The 22297-nt window shown below is 38.9% G+C and overlaps 2 protein-coding genes across 6 annotated transcripts in view; one reads left to right on the top strand and one right to left on the bottom strand.

Annotated features, from left to right (window-relative positions):
• The window catches only part of tpra (translocated promoter region a, nuclear basket protein), a 34001-nt gene extending 26788 nt beyond the window's left edge, over window positions 1–7213 (bottom strand). For 3 of the 5 annotated variants that reach the window (XM_040039513.1, XM_040039517.1, XM_040039516.1), the window contains exons 1-13: window positions 6923–7213; window positions 6209–6313; window positions 5195–5259; window positions 3748–3838; window positions 3540–3643; window positions 2766–2930; window positions 2504–2596; window positions 1789–1869; window positions 1602–1689; window positions 1248–1385; window positions 1038–1132; window positions 414–611; window positions 216–323 (exon numbers count right to left, since the gene is read on the bottom strand). In XM_040039513.1, coding sequence (XP_039895447.1) covers window positions 216–323; window positions 414–611; window positions 1038–1132; window positions 1248–1385; window positions 1602–1689; window positions 1789–1869; window positions 2504–2596; window positions 2766–2930; window positions 3540–3643; window positions 3748–3838; window positions 5195–5259; window positions 6209–6313; window positions 6923–7073 — 1482 coding nt within the window. In that variant the 5' untranslated portion in view covers window positions 7074–7213. The remainder of the gene's footprint in view (window positions 1–215; window positions 324–413; window positions 612–1037; window positions 1133–1247; window positions 1386–1601; window positions 1690–1788; window positions 1870–2503; window positions 2597–2765; window positions 2931–3539; window positions 3644–3747; window positions 3839–5194; window positions 5260–6208; window positions 6314–6922) is intronic. The other 2 variants (XM_040039514.1, XM_040039515.1) reach the window with 1 other exon arrangement.
• A 252-nt stretch (window positions 7214–7465) lies between these two features.
• On the top strand, window positions 7466–22249 carry odr4 (odr-4 GPCR localization factor homolog). Its single transcript, XM_040039521.1, has 14 exons — window positions 7466–7606; window positions 7890–7993; window positions 9344–9460; window positions 9627–9719; window positions 14789–14895; window positions 14977–15013; window positions 15378–15521; window positions 15601–15696; window positions 15877–15924; window positions 16373–16492; window positions 16622–16736; window positions 19125–19328; window positions 21849–21899; window positions 22144–22249. Exons 1-14 carry the CDS (start codon window positions 7495–7497, stop codon window positions 22212–22214), a joined length of 1419 nt encoding a protein of 472 aa, XP_039895455.1. The 5' UTR covers window positions 7466–7494; the 3' UTR covers window positions 22215–22249.
• The last annotated feature ends 48 nt before the right edge of the window (window positions 22250–22297 follow it).

Raw genomic sequence — 22297 nt, 5'->3', positions numbered from 1 at the left:
TTTTTTCTTCCGTAAACAGAGCATGTTGTGTGTGACGTCTTCTCTTGCACATGCAGGCTGCTTTGAGGGCCGTGAACCATTCACACTAGAGCTCGTTTGCTGTCACATTTTAGTTGTAATGTGAACAACCAGACAAAAAAAAAAAAAATCGTATTTGATCAAAAAAATCGGAATTGAGCATTAAGACCTGCAGTGTGAACGTAGCCTTAGCATACCTGAGCAGATGTATCCTCCAAGAGTCTTTCAATCCTCAGTTTCTCTCTCTCCAGGGTATCACAGTGCTGCTTTATCTCCTCTTTCTCTTTTTGCAAACTGTAGATTTCCTAATGGCAAAAAATGAACAATACGTAAGTTTTATGTAACCAAACAAATCAAAAAGTGAATCAATCGGGTTTATAAAACAGCTGCTTTACTGTTCGAGCTTGCTCCAGTTTGTTGCACAGGGAGGCCATGGATCTCTGCATGCTCTCGTACTCCTCCCTCTGTTGTTTCAGGACAGGAGCTTTGGATTCGACCTCCTGAACAATCTCATCCAGCACACGGCTCACTCTCCTCGTCTCTTGCTTCTCCAGCTGAAGCTGTGTCTGACACTCAGCATACGCATTATACAGCTAAACACAGAGACAGCAAAAGAAGAATTCTTAACCACAAAAGTCTACACTGCTCTCTACACTACAGTAGTACAGATACACTATTGGAAGGACGATTTACAGCACACTTGAAAATATCTAGAAACTTGCAATATATCAGAGTGTCTCAAGTAACAACCACAATAAACAAATGAATGGTTATTCTTGGTTAAGCCCTCCCTTTTTTTTGACGTAACATAGCAAAGCAATACAATGCTCTCTAATGGCCTAAAATTTTGTTCAAAACACTCCTTTGAAAAGCTGCTCTATGATGATGTGGTTTATGGCACCCTTTCTGGATATTCATAATACCAAATAGCCCTTCTACCACATCCCAAAGGTGTTTTATTGGATTCAGACGTAGTGTCTAATTCTCACTGACACCTTGGTAAAATCCTGTGAACTCACATCAAAGAACTTCATGCCAGGTTTAACAATCGCTGCAATGGAGGCTGCTGAAGGGCACATGGCATCCAACTGTTCTTCAGTCATAGAAGGCATGCCTGGAACACAGCATGCACATGTAAATAAAGCTGTTATGCGTTTCCAGAGACATTCTCGTAAAAGCAGACTTCAGCTTGATAAGCACAGGTAAGACGTGTGTGTGTGTGTTCTCACAGCAGTGTTTGCCTGCAGCCTTCACTGTAGCATTTTCCAACTCCTTCTCCATTTTCTTGATCTTCTCTTTAAGCTCTTCTTCAAGACGAGTCTTTAGCTCCTCACCCTCTGACACCTTCTTTTCTAGAGCCTTATTGGCTGCAAAGAGAGCAAAATCAACCACACAGAGGTCATCAGTAACACTTTGAATATGGAAAGGTACAGAGCAGGTTAAATATATTAAGAATACACATTTACTACAAAGGCTTTGGGGTTGATGATAGCACTAGTTTTTGTTTGCCTTATAAACGAATATTCAGACTTTTATTTAATGACCAGGTGTGCAGAAACAAAACTAAAAACATGGATTTGTACCTTCAAGTGTTTCTTTCACCAGCTTGCTGAGTTCTTCAACAGCTCTGCTCAGTTCTTGGGTCTTTGTCTCCATGTCTGTTGCTGCCCCCTACAGGGAGGAAAAGAATGACTCTTAGAAGAACATGGCACTACAGTATGACAGAAGGTCTTAGTTATTTAAGCAACAACTATCTTAGTGACTTTTCACCTTATAGAGTGAAGACAACTTGACATGAGCATTGAGTTCGTTGCGGTACTTCTCTTCCATGGCGCTCTTCTCATCTTTGACCTGGAAATACATTTAGAAAATAAATGCAATGCATAAAATATGTGTATGCAATCACTGTATCATTAATTAAATTGGCAGATTAAAAAAAATGCTGATCAATTGTTTGATCAATAAAACCATTAAACATACTTGAAGAGATCTTTCAATAAATCATGGAGCACAAAGTTTCGAAGGCAACTAACTAGAGTTTAAGCGCTTTGACACAGCTCTGTAGCTCACCACTGTCACCATGGAAACACAAAAACTCAAAGCTTTCCAAGAAGACAGAGTATAGATGACATTTTTATGACTTATCACATATTTATCTTATCTTATTTGACTTTGACTCTACTTGATAGCATTTATACATTTAAGAAAATGTTTTCTCTAAAAACTAAAATTGAATATGACGCATAAAAACACAGGAGTTTTTTGGTGTTTTTTTGGGACAAATGAAACAAGATGACGGACAAAACAAAAACAATGCGGTTTCTAAAATGGAAACCAATGAACAGTTCATTTTGAAAGACCTTTATTTTTTTCTCTTTTGAATATTTATTATTGCTCATTAAGAAGTCACAAGTATTTCTTATCCAATTAATCAATTACTAAAATAATCAAATGCTGCAGCCCTACACAAGTGTTTCTGTGTTACCTGTTTCAGTTTGTTGTTGAGGTCTTCAGCTCTTTTATTCTGACTTTCACCGGTTTCCTTCAGAACAGTGAGTTGACTTTCCAGTACAGCCACCTGTGGAAAGGAAAATATTGTTAATAAAGACGTTAGCACTGTAGCTAGAATAGCTAATTAACCCTACATATTCCACAACTACTGATAATAAAGGAGATTAAAACCAACAGGGAATTTACATTCAGTTTATACAGTACTGAATGTAAATACAGTACTGTATCAATCTTACCTTCTGCTCGCTGCTCTTCAGACTGCTCTGCAGCTCCACGATCTCTTCGCCTTTCTCTCTGTTGGTGTTCAGGAGTTCCTCAGTTTTGGTCTTTAGCTCTGCAGTCAACCACTCGATCTTCTTCTCAAGCAGCTCCTTCTCCTGCTCCATGCGCTTCTCCCGGTGCTGTAAGATACATTTCCAGTAACACTTCTCTCTTCACGCCACAAAAGATTTCCAGAGGGAAAAAATGGCATTTTAAAGGGGGACCAAATATGGTTTTTACTATAAGCTCAAAAATAAATAATTCGCAATCTTTGTTCAACCTGAACAGGCCTCAACACTTCTTATCTGAAAGAAACAGTTTCATTTTCTATCCCTTTAAGACTGTCCAACTACAAGGTCACTGTCTTCTAAAAGGCTGTCCCTTGTCTGGCTTCCACAAGTAGAACTCTGTGCCAGTAAGCACTTTCTCTGCAGGACTGCAGGCCTTCTCGATTAAGTCAAAAGTAATGATTATTGTGATCAGTCATTTTAGCCTCAAGCCCTTGCAAGACGACTCCAAGCCCGTCTTGCAAGTGCAGCTGCTGTTCTTGGCAGACCGCAGTTTAAGCAAACATCTGAAACAGAGATTAAAGCAAAGCATCTGTTTGTGTGTAATATTATGCTTCTTACCTGCTTATTGTGTAGTTTATTTGGTGTGTTTAACGTAAGGTGAACCTGTTGGGGTGTGTGTGTGTGTGTGTGTGTGTGTGTGTGTGTGTGTGTGTGTGTGTGTGTGTGTGTGTAGCGCACCTGTACAGATGCTGCAGACGACTGTATCTCGTCCAGTTTTAACTGCAGCTCCATCTTCACTTTGTTTGAGTCTGTCAGTTTCTCATTGAGACGTTTCACATCCTCTGCAAAGACAAATCCACAGACCACAAAAAGAAGCGTTAACAGGTTTCCACTGAACCAAACATGCACAATTTATCGAGGTGTATAGCTTCTGTAGTGAACTTACCAGAGACGTTCTCCACCTCCTGTGTTCTCTTCTCTAGCAACCGCTCCAGCTCTCTCTTCTCTGCCTCAATCTCATACTTGGTCTTGGTTTGCTGTATCCATACATACATGCACAAACAGTACTTGAATTATACTACTACACTAAGAGTGTGTAGAAAATTGAAATGTGTAACAATTATCCGGTATCTCCAGCAGACTTCTAAAGGAATTTCTGTGTTAATCTGTGTTAATGATGAGTAAAAGGTCTCTTTTTTATTAGCTGAGGTAATGGTTTTTCACTAATTCACACAGGGTCAAAAACATACAGACTCAAACACATGCGTACACCCTCACTAATACTTGGTTAAATGTCTCTTAGCAAGATGCACCTCAAACAGACAATTTTGGTAGCCATCAACAAGAGCTTCTGGTATAAATCTGGATGAATATTTCACCACTCTTCTTGGCAGAATTAGTACAGACTCTTCACTCTGGAGGAGTATGCAAAAATTGTGAAAGGAACCCGATACAAGCCAGTAAGTCAGGAAAGCTCACTTGTGACCAATGACAGTGATACTGACGTGAGTTGTTGAGAATATCCTGGTAAGCGCTGCTGTTTTTACACGTGCTAGTTACTCTTAGCCAGTTTTAGTGAAGCTTTATTTGAAGAGGCTCTAACATTGCTGGACTCTGACACTTGGTGACAAAACTCTCACACAATGTAAGAATAAACTGTTTAGTCTGAAAATGCAGAAAAGGAATTATAATTTGCCTCCATATCAGACACCACAGTTCTCTTCTCCAGACCAGTCTCTAGCACATACATAAAAGCCAAGGCAACAGTGTCCATCGTGAGTACTATATCCAAGATGGAGGGGCACACATTGTAGCTCCTAATAACTAGTGCCTGCTCCTATGTGTTTTTAATAGATCACTTCTGAGTTTATGAGAATGCAGTAATTAGTTAGAAGATGTAATTACACACTAATCAATGTATATTTACAAGTACAATAATCCTTTTTTCTGTTAAATAATCTCAAAAGACTATGATGCTACCATTACCAAGCTTAAAGATGTTGATTTTAGAATAGAGTTTATATTTTTGGTGAGTCCACTACAGCATAAAATTCTAGGATATATGCTTCAGTGGGAAATCCCTCAGACCTCACCTCCCACAGCCCATGACTACTGTGATTGGCCTGTTCTGTACCATCGATTCCTCCTGTGCATTTCTGGCTATTTTTTCACTGCAGTTTATCAATTTATCAGTAACAGATTAACAATCATTGTCTACTAGCAGCAACCAACCAACCCACCCAGTGATATCATGCTATGTACTCGCACAACATGGCAGTAAACACTAACCATGTTCAAAGATTTAGCTGGGTGTAGCACCGATAAATGAAGCATAATTGTATCAACACAGCTTTTAAGTTATGTCAATATAAAGCCCTTATGGGCATGTTTACCTGTTGCGATGGTTTATCTTCGGTGCTCTCTCCTTCTATTCCCTTTAGAGCGCTCAACTCTTCATCTGAAGAGAGAAACATTACAACCCATGGCATCACGAGATCCAGAAAAACAGTGCTAGACTACACTAAAACCTCATGATTCATTTAAAAACAGTCTCTGGTAAAGCATAAAAAGACTGTACAATGAATTACACTAGATTTCTTTTAATAACCCTCACACCCAAATCAGGTGCCATTAGCAGCTGTAACCTCTGAAATGTCTAACTGAGAGTGTCTTTGCAGAAACATTTCAGCCAGTGTTATAAACTAAATAGGCCTTGTTTAGGCCTATAATATAGAACATCAACAAGGATGGTCATCTATAACAGCAGAATATCAGCGTTGGCTAAAACCAATATCACTTTGTGGCGGGGCGTGGCCTACGGTGCCGTGCAGAGGAGGTGGACGCACCTGCACGGCATTCGCAATCACGCCCCGCCGAATTAAATATTGTACTGGGTCCTGTGGTTGTGGCTGTTGTTGTTATGTTGAGCTGGCAGCGGGAGAGCTGCAGCTCTGAGTGCGAATGTACAGCAACCGCGAAGGGATTAATAAAAAAGTATCAAAATGCCACTGGGTCTGCCGTGTATGTTTACACACTTGTTATCAGCCTTATAATACTGTGCAAACGTTTCAAGCCACCCCTTGGTTATTTATATTTTTCTAGGAAAAATGGGAAATGTAAGTGAATAAAAACAAAATATTGTTAAAACTGTTCAGTTACTAAAGATCTATTTGATCTGAAACAACAAAAAATTTTTTAAAAAGAAACTAAACAAATGGAATAACATATCAGCATCTGATTTCAACCTACATTTTTTTATAATCCTGTTTTCCCAGAATTTCACAATCAGTGCATCATTAAACATCAATGTATTTTTTTTTTCAAAGTGGACTGTACAATTAAGTTCTGTGCTGATATAGACAACATGTAGAATAAAGACACCAGCTGATATGGATATGATGACTTACTGAGCTTTTTATTTTCCTCCTTGAGGGTCTGCAGATCTTTGGTAGCAGACAAGATCTGTTCCTGACTCTCCGCCAATCTCTTCTCCATGTCAAAGTACTGTTGCTCTATATTGGGCAAAAGTCAACAGGAACACAGGTGTACACAAGAAATATACACTTTAGTACTTGTCCGGTCACAAACACAGAGATCTGCAATGCTGATTATTATTTATTTATATATACACATACATACACATATATATATATATATATATATATATATATATATACATATATATAAAATATTTACATATATATTAACTTATAATTTGACAAAATCCCCTTTTCAGTACTGATAAAAGGTAGTGCCAAACTCTATTCGAATTTACAGTAACATTGTGTGCATTTGGTTAATGGCGACAACATAAAAACACAGGCTGGTACAAGATGTTTTTCAATAATTTGGGAACTGTTTTTATTTCAACACACTACACATCACTACTTAATAATAAAATAACTTCAACAACTGGACACATCTCCCTTCCGCCAAAATTAGCCTTAGCTTGATAGCGCAGCTAACGTTAGCGTGCAGGAGTAAGGGTAGTGAAACACATACATGTTTTATACCCAAACAGAGTGAGTACTCTAAATACTAGAATACTGGAATCTAGCAAGCAACAAAAGCAAGTTAAACGCCAAATAGCTAACCAATACGGACTTGTTCTAGGTACCCACCGCTGTCTGCTTTGAATCGCTCATGTTGCGTCTGGAGCGCCTCGTTAGCATTCTGCAGCTCCGTTACAAACTTCTCCAACTTGTTCTGGATGCCTTTCGGGAGCTTATTCAGCTCCGTCCGCTCCAGAGCCTGAAGCAGGACGACCGCCATCGCTGCCTACTCGTCCCGAAGAATAACGGTAAACTCTTGTAAAATAATCTTAATCTGTGCACCGTCTACAACCAAACTAACAACTAAAAAATGTCAAATTAGACGCGTACACAGGCAGGAAGTTTGCTTCATACTTTCAAAATAAGGTAATGAAGTTAGACGAGGTAAATGAAAACTACTTATTAAAGCTGAGATGCGATGAATCGATATACGCTCTTCGAATATAAAAGTTAAATTGTTAATTTAATGTATATGGGCAGCTACAATGTATTTATCTGGTCTTGCCTCCAAGCCTACCTGGCTCTTATTGCAGCAAATTTTATTTTGAAGAAAAACTCTCAGCGCTAGTTTGCTTTGGTATGCTGACCATTTCCATCCCGAGTCACCTATTACGACACAGACGTGCGACGGAAATTTGTCAATGCATTTTTTTTGTTTTTGGTCTGCTGACGAACCATTAGACCTGTCAAAATTGCCTGCTTTTTTGGTTGAGGTTTTAGCAACTGTTTTACTTCTTTTGAATATTTTCCATGGTACGTGGAAGCTTATGACGTCCACGCTGTATTTTATAGTGAACCTGAACTGTTATTTTAATGAAATGTAGCTAAAATATGAGCTAGCTAAAGTTAGAGGGGCAAACAGCTGTAAATAATCAATGAGCGACTGCATATTTACTGCTTTTAATTCAACCGTATTTATAGATTAGAAACACTCACTTGTTGTAGTGCTCCACATCTCTTTTTCCGTGAACTGTTTATTTACAGAAGCTCTTGGATAAAGTGCAATGTTTATATCACCTCTTCATTTCCCTGTCAGAAATAATGGGTCGTGGATATATAGTCCAAGATGATGTGGAGGGATATCTGTCGAAACTCTGTGAACAAAAGGCAGACCCAGTCACAGGACTGCTAATTGGACAGGTACCTGTGCATACTAACATCTGTCGTGTATTAGGCCATGTGTAAAAACAGAGGCTTTAGAACTTTGCGTTCATTATACCAATTTTTTGTTATATGCAAAGAGTGTGTCTAGCGGTGGCATATGTAAAATTTGTTCAAGATATTGAATCAGGGCTACAACCAAAGTCCTTTTTAGAAGCAAGTAACAGTCACAAATACTTTGAATAGTATTCCAATACGTTTGTCAATTGTGTTAAACTTAAGAAGTGAAATGAGAAAAAAAGAAAAGAAAGTGAATCTGTGTATTAGCCCTTCTGTCCATATAATATCAGAAAATAGTTGAAAAATACTAAAATCCTTTCAGGATGGAGTCCAGAGTTACTCAGTTTTATGTGAGCTGTGAAATGGTGAAAATGATTCTATGTTCTCAAAGATTAGATGGAAATTAATTAAATGCACTACATATAGTTCTGTGCAGAAATATTCTGCCACCCCCATTTTCTATGTTTTATTTCCAAAGATCCAAACATGTCATTTTTTATCATGGTCTTGAGCTGCAGTTCTTCAGGCTTTCTGAAGGTCTGTCTATTGCAGTATAGTCTCTGTATGTGACCATTTTCAGAGGAACTGGACTGAAAATCCATGGCAGCAGGTCTTATGGAGTGATGAATCCAAATTTGAAATCTTTGGTTCAAATTGTCAATATGTATTCAGACAGTCAGGAAAGTGGTGCAGCAACAATTGTCTACAGCCACCTGTAAAACATTGACGGAGCCTCTGTTATGGTTTGCTTCTGCATTGCAGTCAGTAATGTTACACTCTCACTAAAGTGCTTGCTCATAGGGGTCATATGATTGTTGGGGTTTTCTCTGTATTATTGTAGGGTCTTTACCTTGCAATATAAATTGCCTCAAGGCATTTTTTTTTGTGATTTGGCCCTATATAAATAAAATTTAATTTAATCATCTTGACAGAGAAAAAAACAAAATGCAGAAAGTCAAGAGAACAATTCATGAAGACTGCGTAAAGAAATTACTAGAAAGCTGCCTAACACAGAGTTCATGCTGTGTTGAAGAATAAAGGTGGTCATGCTGAATATTGACTTTCAAGCTAGTTAGAATTATAACTGAGTTTTAGCCTGTATACTGTATTTCCATGCATATTTGCACATTTTCATAAATCACTGGACCTATTTCCAATTTTTCTGGCAAAATCTAAAGAAACAAAGAGTGGCTAAAGACTTTTGCACAGTACTGTACACATGCTTTAAAATTAATACGTGAGCACCAAATGTCACAATACGATAGGACATCAACATGCTGTGTGTGGAGTGAAGAGAGATTAATCAATATTACTGACTAAATATTTCAGAGCTCAACGCAAAGGGATTTTGTTGTCATGGCAATTCGGACCCCCCAAAAGGAGGAGTCTGCTGCAGCAGCTAGAAACTCTGTGGACAAGGAGTGGGTCACCGAGCATGCTCGACAGGTAGTTAAAGAGGGCCATGCCTTTCTTCCAGCACAAACTGATTTGATTTCAGCATGTATTATGCTCATGTATTAAATGAGGAGTGGAATGTGCTTTGAAATGAGCTGTGCACCTAGGTAGACGGACTTGCACACTGCTAGGGTTCATGTTTGCTATTGATTTCCAGGTGTCCAGGATGCTGCCCGGAGGCCTCTCTGTAGTGGGAGTCTTCATCATCACTGATGCAGATGCCAAGGACGCACTAACTACACTCCGACAGGTGAGAGTCATGTTGACACTGTTTCCAGCAAAATCATTTTGAAATTCTTGTAATGTGCTATAGCTTGTAGTGTGAAAGCTTAATCGAAAATCAACTTAAGTGATTAGAAACGAGGTCTTAAACCTGCAGCTCTAGAGCCACATTTAGCTTTTTTGCCCATAATCCAGTTACTCTCTGTGGCTTTGACCTAAAATTAATATATCAAAATGAGCATTGTAAATTTTTTTACAATTTACTTTTTTTTTTAATCATTGTTTTAAGTGATTCTAAAAAATGTGCAGCCTATATGTCAAATTTAAAATAAAATGTTTTAATATGTCTGTCACCTGGTGCTTTATGCTCTCACTCTTGCTAAGCTCCAGTAGTGGTGACTTCCATGAATGTTAACACATAAGTGGCTGCACATAAATAGATAGTTCCACCAGCTGTGAATTCATTCATTCATTCATTTATTTGTTCATTTCCAGGCACAACAAATACCTATATTGAACATAAAATGCACAAAACAAAAAACAAAAATTGCCTGAAAAAGGAGTGGGACGAAGAAAACTTATTAAATCCCACCCCTATACTCACTCATCAACAAAAAAACAAAAAACAAAACAAAACAATATACTTCCCGCAGCTACGCCCATTATTGCATACAGTCCCATCAACAGCCCCGGGCGCATACAAGCATCTAAACTGCAGCTCGCAAACAACAATTAGAGCCTTCATAACTGAATACAGAATATATAAATTATAAATTACATTACCACAGGTAACAGGCAGTAATAACTACAAGTAACAAACACACACATACACACATACATATACATACATATATATCTACACACACATGTACATATATGTACATACATACGCACACTATTTGTTTTTTTCGTTTTTTTAATCCATACCAGCAATGGTAAGAGAACAGACATTACAGAGCACACTAAAAAACCATCATTGAGTATACTGTGACCAGACCAACTGTTTGTAGAGAAATTTAAATCTATGAATATTTTTGCATTGTTTCAGTTGTAAACTCAGACTGTTCCAGATTTTCACACCACATACAGACACACAAAAACCTTTACGGGTTGTTCGAGTTCTGGGTAATTTGAATTCTCCAAATCCTCTAACATTATAAACCTTTTCTCGAATTTCAAATCTAGTTTGTAAATTTGCCGGTAAAAGTTTAGTAAAAGCTTTATACAAAATTATGGATGTATTGTAATTAACCAGATCCTGGAATTTAAGTAACTTTGCCTGAAGAAAGAATTTGTGAGTATGATCTAGATAACCAGCCTTGTGAATTATACGCAGTGCTCGTTTCTGTACTGTGACTAATGGATTAGTTGTATTTTTATATGTGTTTCCCCACACTTCCACACAATATGTAAGATATGGAAGAACCAGGGTACAGTACAGAGTACGAAGTGCATCTTTATCAAGGAATTGTTTCACTTTGTTCAAAACTGCGAGGCTTCTGGAAATTTTGGTTTTTATGTGTCTGACGTGGGGTTTCCATGAAATTTTGTTATCAATTACGACTCCCAAAAATTTGTTTTCACTCACATTATCAATTGGTACACCTTCAATGATAATTGGTAATTCTATATTATATTTAAAATTACCAAAAAACATTGCTTTAGTTTTATTTATATTTAATGATAATTTATTTATGTCCATCCATTTTTTTATTAATTGTAGCTCCCTGTTTACAGTCATTACAAGATCAGTATAATCATCGCTACTGAAAAATATGTTGGTGTCATCTGCGAACAGTATGAGTTTAAATACTTGAGAAACATCAAAAATATCATTTATGTATACATTGAAAAGTTTTAGTCCCAACACTGACCCTTGGGGAACACCACATGTAATACCAAGTTTCTCTGAATGGTAATGCCCTATGCTAACATATTGTTCCCGACCCGTTAGATAACTTTTTAACCAGTTACCAGCTTTCCCTCGAATACCATATCTTTCCAATTTATCCAATAAAATTGAGTGATTAATTGTGTCGAAGGCCTTTTTGAGATCAACAGAAATACCAACTGCATATTTATTTTTGTCCAGTGCATCAGTAATTTCTTCTACTGCCTCAATTATCGCCATTGAAGTGGTTCTTTGTGTTCTGAAACCATACTGACCAACATTTATTATTTGATGTTTTTCAAGGAATTTTTGTAATCTTGAATTAAAAAGTTTTTCTAGAATTTTTGAGAATTGAGGCAGTAGAGAAATAGGCCTATAATTGGTAAAACTATGTTTGTCATTACTTTTATATAGTGGTATTACTTTCGCAATTTTCATTTTTTTTGGAAAACAACCGGACTGAAATGATAAATTACAGATATATGTTAAGGGACTAGCAATATTCAGAATAACCTGTTTAACTACAGACATATTTATGTCGTGATAATCCATTGAAGACTTACTTTTACATTCTAATGTGATATTTATTACTTCTTGCTCATTTGTAGCTGAGAGGAACAGTGAAAAGGGATTTGATTTTATATTGCTGATATTTTCATTTTTATGACATGGGATGTCCGCTGCTAGTTCAGGGCCAACATTTATGAAGAATTTATTGAACCCATCGACGATATTACTCATGTTGTGATTTTCACCATTTGCATCAGTAAAATATTCAGGATATGATGTTCCAGAAGATCCTTGTTTAATTAAGTTGTTTAACACATCCCAAGTTCCTTTTATATTGTTTTTATTTTCATATAATCTTCTTCTATAATAAAGTTGTTTGCTCGTTCTTATAATATCAGTCAATTTATTTCTATATGCTTTATATCTTTGTTCCACTTCTTTTGTTTTTACTTTGATAAACTGTTTATACAGATTGTTTTTCTTTTTGCAAGCATTAATAATTCCTTTTGTGAGCCAAGGACTTTTTATCTTTTTTTTCTTTGTCATGTGTTCGTTTACAGGACAATGTTTATTGTACCACATAGTAAAAATATCTAGGAAATTGTCATAAGCCTTGTCCACATCTGACTCTTCATACACCGAACTCCAATCTTGTTGTGCTAAATCGAAATTGAAGGCATGAATTGCTTCTTCATTTATTGTTTGCTTTGCTATCATGATCTTGGTATCTATTTTTTTAAAATCACAGTCACACAAAGTAAAAACTGGTAAGTGGTCAGTTATATCACAGACAAGCAGGCCACTATTAATTTGGAAATCCATGACATTAGTAAAAATATTGTCAATAATAGTGGCGCTATGTGATGTTATTCTGCTTGGCTTTGTTATTGTTGGATATAGTGATAAGCTGTACATCGTGTCAGTAAAGTCATCAATGGCTTTTAACCTTGTTGGGTTTAGCAAATCAATATTAAAGTCACCACAGATAAATAGTAATTTTTGGTTCACCGAAGCAAACGTTTTTTCTATCCATTCATTAAAAGTGTCAATACTTGAACTGGGTGTCCGATATATGCAACTTATTATAACATTTCTCTTTTTTTCATTCATGATCTCAATAGTCAAACATTCCAAAATTCCATCAATAGCCATAGACATAGTTGTTACAACATTATATTTTATAGAGTTATGAACATATATAGCAACCCCGCCGCCCGCCTTATTTAATCTATTCATGTATTTTAAATCATATCCATTCAAACAAAAATCTATTCCTTTATCGACATTGAACCAAGTTTCAGTGATGGCTATAACACTAAAGGGGCGAGAAAATTGTTGCAAATAGTCCTTAATGAAATCAAAATTAGAGTACATACTTCTGCTGTTAAAGTGAATTAATGAGAGCTTCCCGTCTAGGTTAATTTCTTTTTCATATTGTTCCTGAGTGAAATAATTACAATTTTTAACAAAAGTAGAGAGAAAGTTACTTCCAGAATCTATTTCTGGATCTATTATATTATGCTCCTTATATTCCAAAGCTTAAAAAAAAAAAAGAAAAATCATGGAGGAAATTCGACAATTTAAGTGCAGGAAACTTGCCTCCAAACCTCCAGTACTTGGCCCGATGTGAAAAAGTAATTGCACATAAACCTAATACCTGGATGTGCTACGTGTGGCAGCAAGAACTGGTATGTTTTTCGGAACATTATCATAACACGTGATCTCGAGCTTCAGCGTACTGACTGATGGGAAGACGTTCTCCTTCAGGAGTTTCTGGTAGAGAACAGAATTCATAGTTCCATCAATTATGGCAAGTTGTCTAAGTACTGAAGCAGCAAAGTAGCTCAAAACCATCACACTACCACCACCAAGTTTGACTGTTGGTGAGATTTTCTTTTCATGAAATGCTGTTAGTTTTATGCCAGATGTAACGGGAATCAAACCTTACCAAAAACCTGAGTTTTGTTTTTTTCTCATTAGGCTACAAAATATTTTTTCAAAAGTCTTGGACATTTTCAAGATGTTTTTTCGGAAATGTGAGGCAAGCCTTTGTGTTCTTTCTGGTCATAGATTTTGCCTTGCCATTCTCCCATGGATACATTTTTTTTTACCAGTTTTGTCTTAGTGTTGAATGGATAATAATAATCACTATAAGTCTTTACAGTTCAGCACAGATTTGTTAAAAAATGCTTTATTTAATATTAGCTTAGCTTGTTCAGATGGAAGACATCATGTGACTAAACACAAAGTGTGTGAAGAGCTAATTCAGTTTGATGGTGGAAATATTGTTGGAGCATGATTTTGTTCTTTATGTAGCTATAAAAGAAATAAAAATAATTCGGAGGTTTATTAGAAACTTTCTCACAAAAACACTGGTATCAGTGATCATCTCAACTTTTTTTTTTTTTACCAAAATGCAAACTTTCTTTTAGCTGATGTTGTTGAACTAATTAAAGCTCTAAACCCAGTCAAGTATATCTTAAATAACATTGATGACAAAGGTTTGCCTGAAAACCCTACAACTCCATAAGGAGCTTGCTTAACTTAACTTTAATACACTGGAAACAGTCTTTCAATTTGTCTTTGACATTTGCACTTCAGTGCTAGAATAATCCCCAACTCCAAAAGGAGTGAAATTAAATGTAACCACAGAAAAGTAAAAAATTGGTAACATCATGCAGTGTGTGTGTGTCTAGCTGCTGTTTGCAGTGGAAAATCTGATCTCCTCTGAGCACCTGTGGGACCCTGCAGATGATGATGTCACAGACTGTGTCACGCTGCACATCAATCCCAAAACCAGAAAGTATCCTTTTCATCAGCTTTGCCTTTGGCTCAGGTAGCTACCATACAGTGTTTGTGGATGTTCTTTAACCCAGTGGACTAGAACTGTCTGTAGAACCTTTGACATCAAAGACCCCAAGGTCAGTTTGCATCTCTCATGTCTTACAGAAAAGCAGCTTCTATCTGCACAGCTCTAAAATATTACTCAAATGTGTACTGCCTTCAAAAAACATTCTTTGCTTTTCCCAAAACATGTAATCTCACAGTTTTGGAACACTATTTCAGTATGGTGTTATAAGTCTTATTCACTGAACAAGGAAATCTATTATGTTCTGACTTCACAAACACAGCGGTAAAGTCCTTCCACGTTACATTTATCAGGGGTTGTGAATTAAACCTTTTAAAGTGAGATGTAGGCCACAAGGTTAACAGTCTTGATATATGTTGTGCTGTTCTCTTTCATACAATGCTGCTGTTGTTGTTGTTGTTTATATGTTTTCCCAGAGTGTGGCTAAGCCTGCAGATTGGAAGTACCAGTCGGGTTTGTGCTCCTCCTGGGCCACCGTGTCATGCAGTCTAAATGTAGACATGCTGCTACCACTACCAAACAACAGAACCAGCACAGGAAATATGGAGGAATGCCTTAAGGTTGGAACACACACTTATGCATGAGACCTTTTTTTTTTTTTCTTCATGGGAACAGTTCTGACTTGGTTTTCTGTTTCAGGAAGGACTGAAAGCGTGGGCACACCAGATTGAGAGCGGACTGTGTCTGATTGATGGAAAAAGGCTACCCGAGGACTCGGAGCTCACAGTGGGACAGGTTGTTTATGATACTTGAATGAATGAATAAATGCTTGATTGCTGGTTTAGGATCAATTATTTGCACACTTTTATGTGCAAATCAATTCCTACATAGACTGCTGTGGCTTGATGATAAATAACAAGTGATTTTTTGTTGAAAGGCAGCAATAAAATTCTGACATCCAGTGTTTTTCTCTAGAGGAGGAATGTGAGACAGACATACACAGCTCAGCTGCTCATCACAACGGTAAGAGACGCACTTTTCTACTCTAATTAAGCACTTAAAGCACTGTTTTTTTTACTACAAGCTTCATTCACCCAAGCACACACACATTCATACACCCATTTTTCTGTACCTAAACTCCATATCTAACATTTGCACATACACTCACATTCCGATGGATCCATAGGTGGAAACTTCAGTAGGTTTCCACCTATGGATCCAGTAGGTTAAGTATCTTGCCCAATGGTACTTTGACATGTAGATTGCTGTAGCACGTAATTGAACCACAGACCTTGTGATTGGTAGATGACACGTCACACAAGTAGTGGCAGTGAAGCCATAAATGGACACATGTGCTTGTGTTTGGTACATTTCTGTTAAAATTATACATATTTGCTGGAGTAAAGCTAAGTCAAGTTTTGAGAAGTTTGTGCATGACCATGAAATAAAATTTTGTCTTCCTTTGTGTTAGGAAAACAAGAGGTTAACAGATGTGATTGAGCAGTGTGGCGGCAGCGTGTCAGTAACAGGAGCAATCCACAGCAGAGCTTATCTACACAGCAACAAGCCAAAGGCCAGACTGGCAGAGAAGGTAATTCTTTAACATAAGGGTCGTTACAGATAAAAGATCTGAAGTTCAACATCTGAGAAAAAGAATGACCCACAAATGAAATGAAAACAGAATTTATTATTTTCTCACGGAAACCTCTCTTGCGGACAGCTGCTGAAGAGGGATGTGGTTTCTACGGTGGCCACGAGAGTTCAAATGATGCTGGAGGAGCTGCTGGCATCAGACCAGGAGAGCAAGGGCAGCTGCAGAGACAAACAACAGAAAGGTGCAGACACAGTATGCTCTACCAATCACTTGCTTACAGCTGTACATAGATAAGTTCAGGGTCATGGGTGGGTTTACTGCCAGCCAATGAACACATAGAGGCAGGATTTGAACACAGATAAGACCTGACCTCAACAGTACAAGGTGAGCAATTAGTAATGGATGGCACACGCTATTGTTAATCCCAAACACCAATTTCATAGTTGGTCTGGTATGAACACAGTGTATCCACATGTATACATGTGGCCAGTGCTTCTCACAAGAATGACACTGCTTGTGTATTGTTAAGGGGGATCCAGACCTGTTAATCCATGTAAGTCTATGGAGATGAAACAGCTAAAATGATCATAACTCACTGAATTTTAAAGCAGTTTAGTTCAAATAGTACAAATGCTACAACTACAGCCCCAATTCCAAAAAGGTCAAGACATAAAAAGCATCAAATGTTTAAACTGAAAATGTAGCATTTTAAAATGTATCAAAGCACTGAGTGGGATGGCAGCAACACATCTCAAAAAAGTTAGAACAGGGCCATGTTTACCACTGTTTTCTCCCCAGTCATCTTCCAACAATACTATAAACATCTAGGAACTGAGGAGGCCGGTGGAGTGAATGAATAGTGGAATTGTAAAGCGCTTTGAGGGTCTCGAAAAGCGCTGCATAAATGCAATCCATTATTAGTATTATTATTATCTTTCTCCCACAATTCTTTAAATGAGTAAGGAGGAGGAATAAGGAGTAATAAGAAAAATGTTGTCTGTCTACACCTGATCACTTGATGGTGACATCTTCAAAGCAACTTTTTTAGAATGAATGAAAGTTCACACCCCCGTTCTCTGCTAGCCATCGGGGCGGGGGGGCTGGGAGGAGATGTTGGCTGTCCGATTGGCCTCCCTGCTGCTGCGGAGCCTGGGACGGTCTGCTTGCCTCCACCCCGGGGGGAAGGGTAACATCTCTTGGGTCTGGGTTCTGTTTCCCCCTCTGGGGGCGAGGGTACCTGGACCCGGGGTATAGAGTATGTTTGGGGAGTGTGATTGTGTGTACATGTCCATTTATGTCAATCCTTATGTTGGGTGAGTGCTGAGTGTTTGTATATGTGTGCATGAGGGTGGGAATGCATGTTTGTGTCTGTGTGTGCCTGTTTGTCTGTGTCTATATGTCAGGTCGGGTCTTAGACTCCACCTCTCTGGGAACTCCCAGGCCCTCCAAGGCCTATCTCCCCTCACCACACTCCCTGCCGGTGACTGATGCCCTCAGGGGTCGGTGCATTGGTGGTTCTTGGTGTCTGGGGCTGGGCGCTCAGGTATGTACCAGCTCACTCCCGGTGGCTACCTGGCGGGGCCTGGCACCTGTTGCTCGGTCAGGCCTCCTCCGGGGTGCGGGGGCCCTCGGGCCTCCGGCCTCTGGGCCTGTGGCTCGGTTCACTCCGGCACAGCTGGCTGCCGGCAGAGCCGGCGGGCACGCCGGTGCAGCCCCCTCTAGCTTCTGCTCGGTGGCTACTGGGTGACTCCTCGTCTGGGGATCCTCAGCCCTTCCCATGAGGGTGGCACGGATGCCCCTCCGGTGGTCCTCCTTGGGCTCTCGCACTCTGGGGCCTCTGGATGTCTGGGGCCTGGATCTCCTCCATGCCTGCTTCATGCCCTGGGGGACGGGGCTATGGCTCTCTACATCCTCTTGCAGACCATTACATGTGGAAACCATTTGAATACAAGCGCGCTGATCCACATAGGTGTGCACACGGGTGTTCACTGTTCCTAGACTTAGATTACACCTTTCTTGGCTGCTACTTCAAAGCACATTGTGCGCTGTCTGTCCTGTGTGCTGCACAACAACATTGAATATTTAGTATTTACTGCTGTTTACACTTAGCTAGATTAATGCGATGGTGTTGTGTTTAGTATGTTGCTTTGGTTTTTTTTGCTTGTTTTCTATTCTTTCTCTCTCAACAGGTGATTCAGGAGATTTTCTTTTTTATTTATTTTTTATTTTTTCCCCTTTCTCACTGTCCCTCTCCCCTTCTGTTTTTCTTTTCCTTCCTCTTTCTTTCTCCGTTTCCTATCCCTCACTCATGTCTGTCCCGTCTGTAACAACTGAAAATAAAATAAAATAAATAATAAAAACAAAGGTCGATCAAATGGACCAATACAGCAATGCCACGATGATCCATTTGGCAAAATAAATCCATTGGGTATCCTTGTTGGTCTTCAGACAACAATTCTGATGGCTAAAGAACCAAATGGGACAGACAAAAAAAAAAGAATGAATGAAAGTTAGAAGTGAATAACCTTACTGTCGTGTCTTAATAGATGAGCACCATTAGAAGAGATGTTAAAATCAACGACCTCTCAATATTAGTTACTGTACCTGCGCTTCTCTGTCTGTCCTTCAGAGCTGTTCTGCCTCCCCCATCGTATCTTTTGTCCACTAAAAGTCAGCGGGCCACTCTGTGTGTGTGACTACCAGTTCAGTGATGAGGGTTTATCTGAGGTGACTGAGCGGTTGAAGGAGATGCTGGACATTGATGCAGCTGAGGAAGACTTGGATACCAGACAGGAAATGACTTTTGAAATCACAGGGTGTGATATTACACCAGGTGGGCACAGAGTTTGTGTTTGTAAAGTAGTATTTTCACACCAAAACCTAATTTCTAGTTTGGGTATCAGTTTTCACTTTCTCCTTTTGTTGTCACGGTATTGTTTAAATGGTAAATGGACACATTTTTTTATATAGCGCTTTTCTACTCACCTGGAGCACAAAAAACACTACAACATGCGTCATTCACCCATTCATACAAGCACTTTTTATCCCTATGCTTAAGTGCTTTCTATCTGACACACACACATCAGGATCGAACCACCAACCTTCTGATTACTAGATGACCTGCTCCACCTACCTCCAGACCAAATCTTAGTGCCATTACTATATGAATGCAAAATGTGTAATTGTGACGTGCTGCTGCAGAGAACATGTGCCAAACTGCAGATGTGAGGTCAGATGTACAGTGGGGCAAAAAAGTATTTAGTCAGCCACCGATTGTGCAAGTTCCCCCACCTAAAAGGATGACAGAGGTCAGTAATTTGCACCAGAGGTACACTTCAACTGTGAGAGACAGAATGTGAAAAAAAAAATCCATGAATCCACATGGTAGGATTTGTAAAGAATTTATTCGTAAATCAGGGTGGAAAATAAGTATTTGGTCAATAACAAAAATACAACTCAAAACTTTGTAACATAACCTTTGTTGGCAATAACAGAGGTCAAACGTTCACTATAGGTCTTTACCAGGTTTGCACACACAGTAGCTGGTATTTTGGCCCATTCCTCCATGCAGATCTTCTCGAGAGCAGTGATGTTTTGGGGCTGTCGCCGAGCAACACGGACTTTCAACTCCCGCCACAGATTTTCTATGGGGTTGAGGTCTGGAGACTGGCTAGGCCACTCCAGGACTTTCAAATGCTTCTTACAGAGCCACTCCTTTGTTGCCCGGGCGGTGTGTTTTGGATCATTGTCATGTTGGAAGACCCAGCCTCGTTTCATCTTCAAAGTTCTCACTGATGGAAGGAGGTTTTGGCTCAAAATCTCACGATACATGGCCCCATTCATTCTGTCCTTAACACGGATCAGTCGTCCTGTCCCCTTGGCAGAAAAACAGCCCCATAGCATGATGTTTCCACCCCCATGCTTCACAGTAGGTATGGTGTTCTTGGGATGCAACTCAGTATTCTTCTTCCTCCAAACACGACGAGTTGAGTTTATACCAAAAAGTTCTACTTTGGTTTCATCTGACCACATGACATTCTCCCAATCCTCTGCTGTATCATCCATGTGCTCTCTGGCAAACTTCAGACGGGCCTGGACATGCACTGGCTTCAGCAGCGGAACACGTCTGGCACTGCGGGATTTGATTCCCTGCCGTTGTAGTGTGTTACTGATGGTGACCTTTGTTACTTTGGTCCCAGCTCTCTGCAGGTCATTCACCAGGTCCCCCCGTGTGGTTCTGGGATCTTTGCTCACCGTTCTCATGATCATTTTGACCCCACGGGATGAGATCTTGCGTGGAGCCCCAGATCGAGGGAGATTATCAGTGGTCTTGTATGTCTTCCATTTTCTGATGATTGCTCCCACAGTTGATTTTTTCACACCAAGCTGCTTGCCTATTGTAGATTCACTCTTCCCAGTCTGGTGCAGGTCTACAATACTTTTCCTGGTGTCCTTCGAAAGCTCTTTGGTCTTGGCCATGGCGGAGTTTGGAGTCTGACTGTTTGAGGCTGTGGACAGGTGTCTTTTATACAGATGATGGGTTCAAACAGGTGCCATTCATACAGGTAACGAGTGGGGGACAGAAAAGCGTCTTACAGAAGACGTTACAGGTCTGTGAGAGCCAGAGATTTTCCATGTTTGAGGTGACCAAATACTTATTTTCCACCCTGATTTACGAATAAATTCTTTACAAATCCTACCATGTGAATTCATGGATTTTTTTTTTCACATTCTGTCTCTCACAGTTGAAGTGTACCTCTGGTGCAAATTACTGACCTCTGTCATCATTTTAAGTGGGGGAACTTGCACAATCGGTGGCTGACTAAATACTTTTTTGCCCCACTGTATATTAAAACAAATTAAAAACCATCATAGCTCATCCATCTAATGGATGGGTATAAAAAAAAAGTTCACTTCAATGGAATTTCCTGGGTTGGGAAAATCTCAATATCCCATCTCTGTCATCATTTGGCGATAGAGTCAGCAACCTCCTCAAAGCCTCAGCCTCAGTAATACAACAATAAATGGTTATTTTTGTTGTTAACAGTGGTGCGATGATAACTGTCAGTTTACAGTTTATATTAATGATGTCTGTTGAAAATTCCCATCACAAAGTTAAACTGAAACAACAAATAATTAACAAGTTACTTAATGAAATCATCCTGACTTCACAAACTTACTCCCTAGCTGCAACATTTTATGACACTAACAAATTCTAACCGTTAAATCAAGTGAACATCTGTATGTGCACACTGATGGTACTTTAGTTACGCCATTTTCACAATAATCAAGCAGGAGTTGGTGATGAGGGATGTTAACCTAGCTGATCCAAATGTGTGTTGTATGTTTTCAGAGCCCACTCAAGAAAAAGTCGAGGCGCCAGAGCACAAGAAAAACTACATTGGTAAAGACCTCTCATCTACATTTAATAAATTGTGTTAGCAAGACGAATGATACATTTGCTTATTATTTTTTTTGTATCATCCAATCGTCTTCTGTTAGGGCTCAGTATTCAAATAACTAAAGTCTATTGTGTAGTGCTTTGATAATGATTAACTATCGAAAATATATATATATATATATTTTTTTTTTAAAGGACATGCATGCTTGTGTACTCTGTCCTGACTGTCCTCCTTTTTGTTGTTTAGGTGTTGCCATGGCTACAGCTGTTGCCTTACTTGCTACTGCCGCCTCGATGCTGTATCTCAATGACATTTGAGGAAAATGAAATAAAGAAATAGTGTTTTGTTTTGATCTTTTCTGCCAAGTGGATCTTGGTTGAATCAGAAGATAACAAATAGG

The sequence above is a fragment of the Simochromis diagramma genome, unplaced genomic scaffold (genome assembly GCF_900408965.1).
Source record: "Simochromis diagramma unplaced genomic scaffold, fSimDia1.1 OVJJ01000337.1, whole genome shotgun sequence".
Lineage (NCBI taxonomy): Eukaryota > Metazoa > Chordata > Actinopteri > Cichliformes > Cichlidae > Simochromis > Simochromis diagramma.
Note: the sequence above shows the minus strand (reverse complement) of the source record. Positions and strands in the feature narration are given on the sequence as shown.